This window comes from Heterodontus francisci, chromosome 1 (assembly GCF_036365525.1).
Source record: "Heterodontus francisci isolate sHetFra1 chromosome 1, sHetFra1.hap1, whole genome shotgun sequence".
In the NCBI taxonomy this organism is placed as follows: Eukaryota; Metazoa; Chordata; class Chondrichthyes; order Heterodontiformes; family Heterodontidae; genus Heterodontus; species Heterodontus francisci.
Genome location: NC_090371.1, coordinates 103,574,788 through 103,588,741, shown reverse-complemented (window position 1 = coordinate 103,588,741; position 13,954 = coordinate 103,574,788). Strand labels below are relative to the sequence as shown.

At 41.9% G+C, this 13,954-nt stretch overlaps 1 protein-coding gene across 1 annotated transcript in view; it reads left to right on the top strand.

The window, feature by feature from the left end:
- LOC137371371 (DEP domain-containing protein 1B-like) overlaps positions 1-13,954 on the top strand; it is a 72,075-nt gene that overhangs the window by 45,377 nt on the left and 12,744 nt on the right. Inside the window, exon 8 of the mRNA XM_068033861.1 lies at positions 7,116-7,282. Within this exon, the coding sequence (XP_067889962.1) occupies positions 7,116-7,282 (167 nt within the window). The remainder of the gene's footprint in view (positions 1-7,115; positions 7,283-13,954) is intronic.

Genomic DNA, 13,954 nt, shown 5'->3' with positions numbered 1-13,954 from the left:
TGACAGGGCTGGGTTTGCTGTTGTCGTTTCTGCTGCCTAGGTCAATGCTGGGTGGTCCTTCCGGTTTCATTCCTTATTGACTTTGTAGTGGTGAGATACAACTGAGTGGCTTGCTAGGCTATTTCAGAGGGCATATAAGAGTTAACCGCATTACTGTGGGTCTGGAGTCACATGTAGGCCAGACCAGGTAAGGACAGCAGATTTCCTTCCCTAAAGGACATTAGTGAACTAGATGGGTTTTTACAACAATCGACAATGGTTTCATGGCCATCATTAGACCGGCTTTTAATTCCAGATTTATTAATTGAATTCAAATTCCACCTTCTGCGTGGTGGGATTCAAAACCATGTCCCCAGAACAAATCCTGGGTCTCTGGGTTACGAGTCCAGTGACAATACTACTATGCCACCGCCTGCGCACCCCTGTAGTATCACCCCTGACTGACCTGGCTAAGTTCTGAAGGATACGGATTAGTCTTACTGTCGGTAATGAGAGAACCAACATGGGGGGTGGGGACCTACTTGACCTCATCCTCACCAATCTACCTGTCGCAGATGAATCTATCTTTCACACTGGGGACACCCTCCACGTGTTATATGATACTACCACTGAGCTACAGAAGATAGATTCAGAACAGATCTAGCAGTTCAAAATTGGACATCCATGAGACACTGTGAACCATCAGCAGCAGAATTTTATACCAAAGTATGGCCTGGCATATCCCTTACTTTACCATTACCATCAAGCCAGAGGATCAGCCCTGGTTCAATGAGGAGTGTAGAAGAGCATGTCCAAAGCAGCACCAGGCATACCAAAAAAAAGTACCAACCTGGTGAAGCTGCAACACAAGCATGCTAAACTGCAGAAGCAGCATTGCTATAGACAGACCTAAACAATCCCACAGTTGAAGGACTGCAGATATTTGATCTGATTCAGTCGTATTCAGTTGTGAATGCTGGTGGAAGGTTAATCAAATAATGGGAAGAGGAGGCTCCATGAGCATCCCTATCTTCAATGATGGCGGAGCATAGCACGTGAGTGCAAAAGACAAGGCTGCAGTGTTGCAACCATCTTCAGCCGGAAGTACAGAGGTAATTACACACTGTTCAATTCCACTCACTACTCCAGATAATGAAGCGGTCCATGCCTGCATGCGGCTAGACCTGGACAACATTCCGGCTTGAGCTGGTATATGGCAAGTAACATTCGTGCCACACAAGTCCCAGGCGATGATCATCTCCAAGAGAGAATCCAACCATTGCTGAATCCCCTACCATCAAACTCCTGGGGATTGCCATTAACCAGAAACTTAACTGGGCCAGCCACATAAATACTGTGACTACAAGAGCAGGTTAGAGGTTGGGAATTCTGCAATTCTGCACTGAGTATCTCGCCTCCTGACTTCCCAAAGCCTGTTCCATTTACAAGCCGCAAGGCAGAAGTTTGTTGGAATACTGTCTACTTATCTGGATGAGTGCAGCTCCAACAACACCTGAAGAAGCTCGACACTAACCAGAACAAAACCACCCACTTGATTGGCATCCCATCCACCACATTAAACATTCAAGCTAACCATGACCGGTGTACTGTGGAAGCAATGTGCACTATCTACAAGATGCACTACAGCAACTTGCCATGTCTCCTTCGACAGCATCTTCCAAACGCGTGAACTCTACCACCTGGAAGAATAAGGGCAGCGGGCACATGAGAACACCACCACCTGCAAGTTCCCTTCCAAAACTTGGAAGTATTGTGAACTATGAGAAGGATAGTGATAGAATTCAAGAGGATATAGGCAGGCTGGTGTAATGAGCAGACACATGACAATGAAATTTAATGCAGAGAAGTGTGATGTGATTAATTTTGTTAGGAAGGATGAAACGAGGCAATATGAAATAAAGGATACAATTTGGTTTAGTTTAGAGATACAGCACTGAAACAGGCCCTTTGGCCCACCGAGTCTGTGCCGACCATCAACCACCCATTTTATACTAATCTTACACTAATTCCATATTTCTACCACATCCCCACCTGTCCCTATATTTCCCTGCCACCTACCTATACTAGGGGCAATTTATAATGGCCAATTTACCTATCAACCTGCAAGTCTTTGGCATGTGGGAGGAAACCGGAGCACCCAGAGGGAACCCACGCAGACACAGGGAGAACTTGCAAACTCCACACAGGCAGTACCCAGAATTGAACCCGGGTCACTGGAGCTGTGAGGCTGTGGTGCTAACCACTGTGCCGCCCTAAAAGGGTTGCAGGAGCAGCAGTACCTAGGGGTATGTATGCACAACTTGTTGAAGGTGGCAGGGCAGGTTGAAAAAATGGTTAATAAGGTATATGGGATACTGGGCTTTAGAAGTAGAGGCATAAAGTAAAAAAGCAAGTAAGTTATGATGAACCTTCTATAAAAGACTGGTTTAGCCTCAACTGGAGTATTGTGTCTAATTCTGGGCACCACGCTTTAGGAAGGATGTGAAGACAGTAGAGAGGGTACAGAAAAGATTTATGAGAATTATTCCAGTGCTGAGGGATTTCAGCCAGGAGAAGTTGGGACTGTTCTCGTTGGCGAAGAGAAGGGTGAGAGGAGATTTGATGGAGGTGTTCAAAATCATGAGGGGTCTGGACAGAGTAAATGGGGAGAAACTGTTCCCACCGGCGGAAGGATCAAGAACCAAAGGAAACTGATTTAAGGTGAATGGCAAAAGAACAAAAGGTGACATGAGGAAAAACTTTTTTATGCAGCATGTGGTTGGGATCTGAAGATCACTACCTGAGCGTGTGATGGAGGCAAATTCAATATTGGCTTTCGAAAGGCATTTGGATAATTTTCCAAAGTGAAAAAATTTGTAAGACTACGAGGAAAGGGTGGGGGATTGGGACTAGCTGAGTCGCTTTTCCAGAGAACCAGCACAGACATGAAGGGACGAATGGCCACTGCCTTTGCTGCAGCCATTCTGATAAGTCACGCACCATCCTGACTCAGAAGCATTATAGCCGTTCCTTCATTGTTGCTGGGTCAAAATCTTGGAACTCCCTCCCCAACAGCACTGTGGGTGTACCTACATGGACTGCAGCACTTCAATAAAGCAGCTCACCTCCACCTTCTCGTGGGGATCAGGCAATAAATCCTGGTCTTGCCAGTGATACCCACATCCCATGAATAAATTTAAAGCAACACCATCCAGGGTGTAGCAGCCTGCTTCATTGTCACCCTATGCAGCATATTTAACATTCACTTTCTCACCACTGGCACAACGTGGCTGCAGTGTGTACAATCTACAAGATGTGCTGCAGTAATTCACCAAGGTTTCAACAGCACCTTCCAAACCAGCAATCTCTGCCCTCTAGAAGAACAAGGGCAGTAGGCACAGGGGAGCACCACCACCTGCAAGTTCCCCTCCAAATCACACACCATCCTGACCTTGAAATACATCGCCATTCCTTTATAGTCGCTGGGTCAAAATCCTGTAACTTCCTACCTAACCACAATGTGGGTGTAACTACACCATGCGAGCTGCAGCAGTTCAAGCTGGTGGCTCACCACCAACTTCTCAAGGGCAAATAGGGATGGGCAATAAATGCTGGCTTTGCCAGTTGAGCCCACATCCTGTACATGAATGAAAAATTGTGACCATCTCCCCCAAAATACAAGAATTGGAAATCCCAAAATTAAGATTACCATACTTAAAGAGTGAGCCCCTATCTACAAAACACACACACAGAGACTTCTATCCACCCAAAGCGAGGCCCTGTTCTTTCTCTACAGCCTTCAAACTTTGAAACTGCTCCTGCTTCTTGCGACTGGTGGAGTGCTCCTTTCTTAAAATCTAGCAATTAGAGAGCAGCTGCTTGCAGCCTTCCAGGCCATAGAAAGCTGCTAAAGTTTTCTTTTGTGTTTTCTCACAAAGGCAAAGCAAATAAGAGCTTTGCTTGCCAAATCAAAGGTGTTTATGGGCCGTGTTTGGCTTACGGGTGGCTGCCTCTTGGACACCCCTGCCTTACATCAGTGCATTTACAACTTTGTGATTTATCACTCTTTCATGTACATAAAACAATGCACTCTATACTTTTTATCTACCTGCATGGTCTGCTAGCTGTAATTATATTTTTGCTTCCACTTCCATAGATTTATTGGTGGATGCACTTTTTGGAGGGGCGTAAAAGAACATTCCACATTTCACTTCTGCAGCCCTTAAATCACAGTAGTTGTGTTCATGCTTGCAAGCTTCTAGGGTTAATTTATTGTGCATTCAGAAGCTCAACATTCATAATTAGGAGCCAAGTTATAGTGGAAGCAATTGGATGCAGTGCAGCAGGTGAATATGCTGCTGTACAATATTCCTGTAGCAAGTGCCAATTGAAGATATTCTATCCTAGTTCAAAATAACTAAGAGGTTGGTATAGGTGAACAAATTGTCTTTAAAGCGCATGTATTATCTCCTCAATGTTAAATTACACCATATTTGTAATGTCTGGAAAACCTCATTTAAACAATAAGAACATCTGCACCCAAAGATGACCAATCCTCCTCTTTGGTCAGCCTCTCACTACTGGGTTCTTCTAAACAGCTGATTCATGAATTGTGATTTTCTTTTTAATCAGAATGTCAGTTTCAGCATTCAGTGGCATTTTCTTTGTGTATTATTTTCATTGTCATTTAAAACATTAATTATTTTTGTTTTGTCTTTTTCATAGTATTTTATTGATCAACTTGGCTATTTATGTTCAGATTTCTTTTTAGTAGCATTTGTAGTCTGATTTGCATATGTTCAAATACAATAATCAAAAGGGTTTAACTAACTGCATGTTGCATTTTTTCCCTCACGTGTCTATGCTATGTTAGTGCCATAAAATCTTGATTGTTTTTTGTCGCATATTATTTTGTTACACTTCATGCAGCACCAAATTTTGGAAAATGAGGATTAGAGAACATAGAACAGTACAGCACAGTACAGGCCCTTCGGCCCACGATGTTGTGCCGAACCTTTAACCTACTCTAAGATCAAACTACCTACATACCCTTCATTCTACTGTCTTCCATGTACCTATCCAAGAGTACCACTGTATACAACCAGCACAGGCTGTTGACTCGGGCATCCAGTCCAGGCTCAGCTCATTTATTTCCATTGCACATCGTCTGATGAGTCTGTCTTTTAAAGGTTCAACTAAAGCATTGCCAAATCAGTCATCATATGACTGCTGCATGGATTTGATTCTAAACAGTCTTTAAATGGTAGACATATAAAGAAAAGTCATAGGATAACTTCATGGAGCATACTGATCACACTTTTGCAAACAAGCTTGTAATGGACATATTAATTCCTCAGCCTACGTTGGGGCAACTTCTGCAAATTATGTAAATCTCCAGAATATTTAAATACTTTTCTAAGAAAAACAAATGTTTTGTCCAGATAAGCTGATGCATTGGCTTTCAAAATCTCAAACAATTTAAAGGTGAAACTATAAATCCTTGGTTTTCACATGTCAGCATTGCTCATTAGATAACCTCACCATGTCAGTAAATGGTAGTGTAGTGATGAGATATTCTTCCTTGCTTAATTCAAATTGGAATTTGCTTTTTAAAATGGAAAACCAGGAAAATGAGAAATTGGGAATATGTCTAATAAAGCAAAGAAGCCAGTTATTGCATAGTTTGCTAATAAGATACATGAGTTCCAGGTTGGCTACAAGTGAGTCAAATTCCCAATATGAATTTAGAATGGATGGGTCTGTCATATTTACTGAAAGCAGCAAATAAAATATATAACCGAGGAACTAAAGCTCAGAGATAATTTTCAGCAGACAGTGCTATCCTCGTGGCAAGCTTTGCTTTCCTGTAATTTACTTGTGTCATGCACAGTTAAGATATATCCTACTTCTACTTTTAAGATACAAACTTTATTCAATGGGGACTCTTTGAAATTGACTTTTTTTTTACAAAAGGGGACAATGTGCTGCAAGATGGCTGCCTAAGGCCTGATGACTTGGCCTGTGTATTCAAACTGTCTCTCTGACGAGGTGTCAACTGCACCCATCCTGAAACCATAAAGAAATATTCCCAAATTGAATGGTTTTCTTCTGAGACAAAGAGCTTGTGAAGTAGACACATCATAACAGAATAGTACCCATTCCAACATTAATAGATAGCTATCAATTCCACATCCTGGTCCATTGTATGGTCACACCAGGTGGGAAAGCTGTGTCAACGAACAGAGACGCTAAATTGATGGATTTTTGACCTTAAAAGGTAACCCTCTGGAGAGAGCGAGAGAGAGAGATCACAGCAACATCACTGAAAAGCAGTCCAACGAAATGCTGTAGAAAGATCCGGCCCAGTCAAGAAGAAGCCCTGTTGCTAATTCTACCCTTCAGCTTAGTGCAGCAGAGAACTGAAAGTGACCGCCACCTCCAGTCTGAAACAACACCTCAACAAGTTCGAGACTACAGACAATCCAAGCCTGCAACTTTAAAAGAGACTGTCCTACTTAGTAGATTCAACAGGTTTACAGTAAACCACGAATACCTACTACACCTTGAACTCTTACTCTTTACCTTCTATCTTTTTTGAGAGTGCATGTGAGAGTGAATGCGTGCATGAGTGGTGCTGCGAACATTTCTGGGAATTAATATTGTTCAATAAATAGTTAATCTGTTTAAAACCTACCAGAAAACTTGTCACTGTCTGTTTATTTGGAAAGTAAAACACTCGGGCTAACTCATTTTAAACACAACACAATTGCAGTCATTTGGGAGAAATACAGTGGGAACTACTCACACCCCTTACCACCTGTCCATAACACTTGCATAATTTGCTTTATTTTTACTTTGTATAAAGGTTCTTTGGAATTATGACCCAAAATGTTGTTTGAAACATTTGCTTTGAATAAAAGAGAAATACTGATTAAAACTGTGTGTTACATAAGCTTGGGATGATTTTAGTGAGTTTGTGGTGAAGAAGCAGCTACAGAAAAATGTGGCTCAATCAGTGCATTCTGTTTGAAGTTTCCATTTCTCCATTTTTTTTTTTGTCCAAGTTCAAATTTCTTAACTGAAATCAGATGTCGCCCCAGTGGCTATTGGTCTAACTGCTCTTTTTCGAAAGCTAGGTCTTCTGCAACAAAAACGAGATGGTATTGAAGCACTTCAAGTTTGCTGTCTTCTTTTGCCCCCGGAAAACAGAAGAAAGCTGCAGCTCCTAATGCGAATGATGACTCGAATTGTTCATAACATCGAAATGCCACCTCTTCATGCTGCTGTTGCAAACAGAATGTTGGTGAGTTTGACAGTTGTCTCAATTCAAAAAAACTGCTTTGTGACTCCTAGGATAATGGGCAGTAATCCAAAATAGTCATAAACGTCATGTTGGTAAATGTAATTTATATTGCTACTTTTCTTACTTCTGTGTGCTCTCTGCTGGTACATTATTGATTAAGGACATTTGAGGAAAACACTTTCAGATAAAATTCAATAAATATGTCACTAACCAAAATAAGCTAATTGTGTGATATTGGACGTAATGTGGTATATTTTCTAGTCTCAGACCCAAAGCAGAGGGACCAACTTCCTGTTCATTTTTCCTCGACTTTTCCAGTCACCTTTGTAGCATTTTTCATGTGCCCATTGTGGACCTGATAAGAGCTTGCCATGGGTACGTGTGAAACTATATGCATTAGCAAATCTTTAAAAGGCTACAGCTAAAATTTAAAAGCATGCAACCAATTTAAGGTAACTGGGAGTGGATGCAAAAAAAAAGGTGGCAAATGAAAGGAATCTACAACCTCATTAGTATGACAGTTGGTGTTCAATGGCTAGCGGGTCATTGGAAAGTTATGCAAATGACTCCCTGCTTATTTGAAGCTGACAGAGTTATTTTCCTATGGTCCTTGCCATGTAGATGTACCAGATCCTGCAAATAAGTTTGGTTTCACAATGGTGGTACTCTGGCTATGATGTCTGCTGGTCTCTTTGACATTGTATCTTCCTATTTTTGCCACTTCAATCACAAAATACTGCATTTATGTTGCTAGAAAACCAAACCCCTTTATTAATTTTAATTTGTCGGCCACCACAGGTTTCTGCTGAGTTGCCTTGTTGTTCCTATGAAACTTTGTATTGGAAGAGCACCTTTTTCATGCTTTTCCTATTCTGCTGGGATCATCTGTACTGTCAGGTACTTTACAGCCCATGAATGCAACTGACACAGAATAAGAATGTAGGTGTACTGGAGGAGGATGTACTCCACTAGTGCACGAACATTCTTATTGCTCCACCATTGGCTGCCGTGCCTTCAAGTGCCTCGGCTCTAAGCTCTGGAATTCCCCTCCGAAGACTCTCCTCCTTGATGAGATGCTCCTTAAAACCTCCCTCTTTGATCAAGCTTTTGGTCGCCTATCCTAACAGCTCCTTTATATAGCTCAGTGTCAAATTTTGTTTGACGCTCTATGAAGCAGCTTGGGGCGTGAACCACATTAAAAGTGCTATGCAAATAGAAGTTGTTACTGGCATGGAATGATTAAGGCTAATTGTAGAAAATAAATTGGTGTTGGAAAAATTGGCAGACCTGAAGGTGAATAAGCTACTGGGCCATGATGGCATGCACCAATGGCCACTAAAAGAAGTCAAATCACAGTTTTCAGCCCTCAAATATGCATATTGTACTGTGGAACTGGAGAGTAGCTAATAGAATTCCTTTATTCAAGATGGTAAAGAAAGAGAAGCCAGGTAACTGTAGACTAATTAGTCTAATGAAGCTAATAGGCAATCTTTTACAATTCATAATTTGAAGTAAGGTTAGAAAGCATTTAGAAATCCATGGGCTAATCGAGGAAAGCAAGCATAGATTTTTAATGTCAAATTATTTTTAACAACTTTGAGATTTTTGATACAGGGACAGTAAATGTGTATCGTTTCTCAGAAGACATTTGATTGGATTTGAGGACAATCATTAGCCTCACCCCTCCCTCTCTCTAGCCTGCCAACCCTTCAAGATTTTTGTGCTTCTCCAATTCTGGCCTCTTGTGCATCCCTGATTTCCTTTGCTCCATCTGCTTGCCCTCATATGACTCTGTCAAATTTTTGATAATCATTCCTGTAAAGTGCTTTTCAACCTTTTACTCTATTATATAAATGCAAGTTGTTGTATACATGAACAGGAAGGCTTACCACGCCGTAAACATGCAGCTGGATTCTCACCACAGATGCATGATGCTGCACATTAGTGTATTTTTCTAAGTCTCCCTCTGCTAATCTTCCCTTTAATATATACTATGTTCATTTTCACCCAACATGCAAAACTTTAGAATTATTTTAAAAAAAATTTGATATTTCTCTTTCTTTCGTAACTGGTAGAAATCCATTTGTAATCAAACTACATCCTCATCTCTAATGCTCCCCTTAGTTTTTTAAATTTGCTGATACTAAATTATCAATTATCAAGTGATTAAGGTCCATTCTAATCCTAACCTTTAGAATAGTAAAGGAACTAGTGGATAGCTTAATAAAATATATATAATAAAAGGAAAATAAAATAAATAATTGAATAAAATAATTCAGAAGTTAATTAAAACACATATAGGACGGCAGGTCAGGTGATGTGTCACGGCTCCAGCATGTGGGAGCTCCTGGATGCCAGTGTGATCCAGGGCAAACACATCTGCAGTAAGTATTTGCAGCTCAAAGAGCTTCGGCTCAGAGTCATTGAACTGGAATCTGAGATGCAGACACTGTGACACATCAGGGAGGGGGAAAGTTACCTGGACATTTTGTACCAGGAGGCGGTCACACCCCTTAAGATCGGGTCTTCTGATTTGGTCAGTGGTCAGGGACAGGAGAGTGTGGCTGCAGCTGAGGCAGGTAAGGGGAACCAGAGGGCAGGAGTACAGGAGCCTCAGCCTTTGCAATTGTCTAACAGGTTTGAGGTTCTTTCAGCTTGTTTGGATGAGAGTGGGGGCTGCAGGGTGGATGAGCAACCTGAGCATGGCACCATGCTACAGGAAGCCATTCAAGTGGACGAAGCCATTCAAGGTATGTAGTGGTAGTTGAGGACAATATAGTTAGGGGGATTGATACTGTTCTCTGCAGCAAAGAGTGAGAGTCCAGACGACTGTGTTGCTTGCCCACGCCAGGGCTCGGGACATCTGCTCAGGGCTGGAGAGGAACTTGCAGTGGGAGGGGGAGGATCCAGTCGTTGTAGTCCATGTAGGTACCAGCAACATAGGCAGGACAAGGAAAGGGGTTCTGCATTGTATGAGGAACTAGGCACCAAATTAAGAAGCAGAACCTCAAAGGTAATAATCTCTGGATTATTATCTGAGCCGTGTGCAAATTGGCATAGGGCAAATAAGATTAGAGAAATGAATGCGTGGCTCAAAGACGGGTGTGGTAGAAGTGGGTTCCAGTTCGTGGGGCACTGGCACCAGTATTGGGAAAAGTGATGGCTGTACCATTGGGGCGGTCTACACCTGAGCCATGCTGGGGCTGGTGTTCTAGTGAGCTGCATAACTAAGGAGTAGAGAGTGTTTTAAACTGAATAGTGGGGGCAAGGGATCAAACCTGGGAAGATATGGTAAATCAAGGAGTAGAGACAAGGCAAGAGAGAAAGGTATTAACATGGGAAATGATAAACACACTGTGACAGGAAGGGACAGAGCGTGCATACCTAAGAGCAAATCAACAGATAAGGCTAGAGGTTACAAAAATAATAAAAGGACAAAAGTAAAGGCGCTGTATCTGACTGCAAGTAGCATTCAAAACAAAACAGATAAACTGAGAGCACAAATAGAAATAAATAAGTATGATCTGATAGCCATTACGGAGACATGGCTGCAGGACGACATAGATTGGGACCTGAATATTGAAGGGTACATGGCATTTAGGAAGCTAGGAAAAGGTGGAGGGGTAGCTTTGTTAATGAATGATGGTATTAGCGCAATAGAGAGGGATGAGCTAAGTTCAGGAGACCAGGATGTAGCAGCAGTTTGGGTAGAGATAGGAAATCATAAAGGCAAGAAGTCACTTGTGGGAGTGGTGTACAGCCAACCTAACATTAATCACACTGTAGGACGGGGTATAAAGGAAGAAATAATGGTAGCTTGTCAGAAAGGTATGATGATAATTATGGGAGATTTTAACCTACATGTAGACTGGAAAAATCAAATGGGCAGAGGTAGCCCCCTAGATGAGGAGTACATAGAATGTTTTCGGGATAATTTCTTGGAACAATACATTCTGGAGCCGACCAGAAAGCAGGCTGCACTAGACCTGGTATTGCGCAACGAGATAGGATTAATTAATGCCCTCCTAGTTAAGGCGCCCTTAGGTAACAGCGATCATAATATGATTGAATTTTACATTCAGTTTGAGGGAGAGAAGAATGGGTCCAAGACCAGTATTTTAAACTTAAATAAGGGCAATTATGAGGGCATGAAAGCAGAGCTAGCTAAAGTGAATGGGCAAATCAGGTTAAAGGATAAGTCAATAGAGATGCAGTGGCAGACATTTAAGAGGATATTTTAGAATACACAGAATAGATACATTTCAACGAGAGAGAAAAATTCCAAGGGTGGGACCCACCATCCGTGGTTAACTAAAACAGTTAAAGATAGTATCAAACTTAAAGGAAAAGCCTATAATTGTGCAAAGATGGGAGGTCGGTCAGAAGATTGGACAGAATATAAAAAACAGCAAAGTATGACTAAAGGATTGATAAGGAAAGTAAAATTAGAGTACAAGAGAAAGCTAGTTAGAAATATAAAGGCCGATAGTAAGAGTTTCTATAGATATTTAAAAAAGAAAAGAGTTAACAAAGTGAGCGTTGGTTCTATAGAAAGTGAGTCTGGGGAATTAATAATGGATAATGAGGAGATTGCAGATGAATTGAACAGTTTTTTCCAAAATTCCCTAGATTCGGGGAAGGTTCCGTTAGATTGGAAAATAGCGAATGTAACTCCTTTATTCAAAAAGGAAGGGAGACAGAAAGCAGGAAACTACAGGCCAGTTAGCTTAACATCTGTCTTGAGGAAAATGTTGGAAGCTATTATTAAAGACGGTATAGCAGGGCATTTGGAAAAAATCAAGGTAATCAGGCAGAGTCAACATGGTTTTGTGAAAGGGAAATCATGTTTAATTTATTGGAGTTCTTTGAGGGAGTTACGTGTGCTGTGGATAAAGGGGAAACGGTGGATGTATTGTACTTAGATTTCCAGAAGGCATTTGATAAGGTGCCACAAAGCTCAAGGTGTAGGGGGTAACATATTGGCATGGATAGAAGATTGGCTAGCTAACAGGAAACAGAGAATAGACATAAATGGTCATTTTCTGGTTGGCAAGGTGTAACGATTGGTATGCCCCAAGGATCAGTGCTGGGGCTTCAACTTTTTACATTTTATATCAATGACTTAGATGAAGGGACCGAAGGTATGGTTGCTAAATTTGCTGATGACACAAAGATAGGTAGGAAAGTAACTTGTGAAGATGACATAAGGAGGCTACTAAAGGATATTGATAGGTTAAGTGAGTGGGCAAAGACCTGGCAAATGGAGTATAATGTGGGAAAGTATGAAATTGTCCACTTTCGCAGGGAGAATAAAAAAGAAGCCTATTATCTAAATGGTGAGAGATTGCAGAGCTCTGAGGTGCAGAGGGATCTGGGTGTCCTAGTGCGTGAATTGCAAAAGGTTAGTATGCAGGTACAGCACGTAATTAGGAAAGCTAATAGACGCGGGCACGATAGCGTCTTTTAAGATGTATCTAGACAGATACATGAATGGGCAGGAAGCAAAGAGATACAGACCCTTAGAAAATAGGCGACAGGTTTAGATAGAGGATCTGGATCAGCGCAGGCTTGGAGGGCCGAAGGGCCTGTTCCTGTGCTGTAATTTTCTTTGTTCTTTGTTCTTTGTTATCATTTATCGCGAGGGGAATTGAATACAAAAATAGGGAGGTTATGCTTCAGCTAAACAGGGCCTTGGTGAGACCACATCAGGAGTACTGTGTACAGTATTGGTCTCCTTATTTAAGGAAGAATGTAAATGCATTGGAGGCAGTACAGAGAAGGTTTACTAGACTAATACCTGGAATGGGTGGGCTGTCTTACGAGGAAAGATTGGACCGGCTAGGCCTGTATCCTCTGGAATTTAGAAGAGTAAGAGGCGACTAGATTGAAACATATAAGATCCTGAGGGGTCTTGACAGGGTGGATGTGGAAAGGGTGTTTCACCTTGTGGAGGAATCTAGAACTAGGGGCCACTGTTTAAAAATAAGGAGTCGCCCATTGAAGACAGAGATGAGGAGAAATTTTTTTCTCTGGTCGTGAGTCTTTGGAATTCTCTTCTTCAAAAGGCGGTGGAAGCAGATTCTGAATATTTTTAAGGCAGAGGTAGACAGATTCTTGATAAGCAAGGGGGTGGAAGGTTATCGGGGGTAGTTGGAAATGTGGAGTAATCAGTTCAGTCATGAGCTCATTGAATAGCGGAGCAGGCTTGAAGTGCCCAGTGGCCTACTCCTGCTCCTAATTCGTATGTTTGTATTTCTGGATCATGGTCATTTACATAAATGGGTGTTGAAACACTAACTCTGATATTGCAAGTTAACACTTCCTCTTTGTCTGACACTACGGGCTTTATTTTCAATCTGGGATTGGGATCATTCCTTGGTCCCGACCCTGCGCCGCGTCAGCATGCAAGCTTGGCACCCAATTAGTGGCACAGGGCACTGCATGGAGGCAGGGTCTGGCTTCAGATTGCAATGCTCAAAGGAAGACGGCAGCCATGACGGGGCTTTCCGTTGTTTTGCAGGCAAGAGATCAGAGGGCCAGCAGCATCCCGGTGCAAACAAGTGGCCAAATGGTCAATTGGAAGGTACTTGGCCCACAGTTTGAATCACGCCTTTTGTCCATTACCTTTATTCATTAGCCACATGAGATAATGGCTTCTCTCATTGCTCCCGA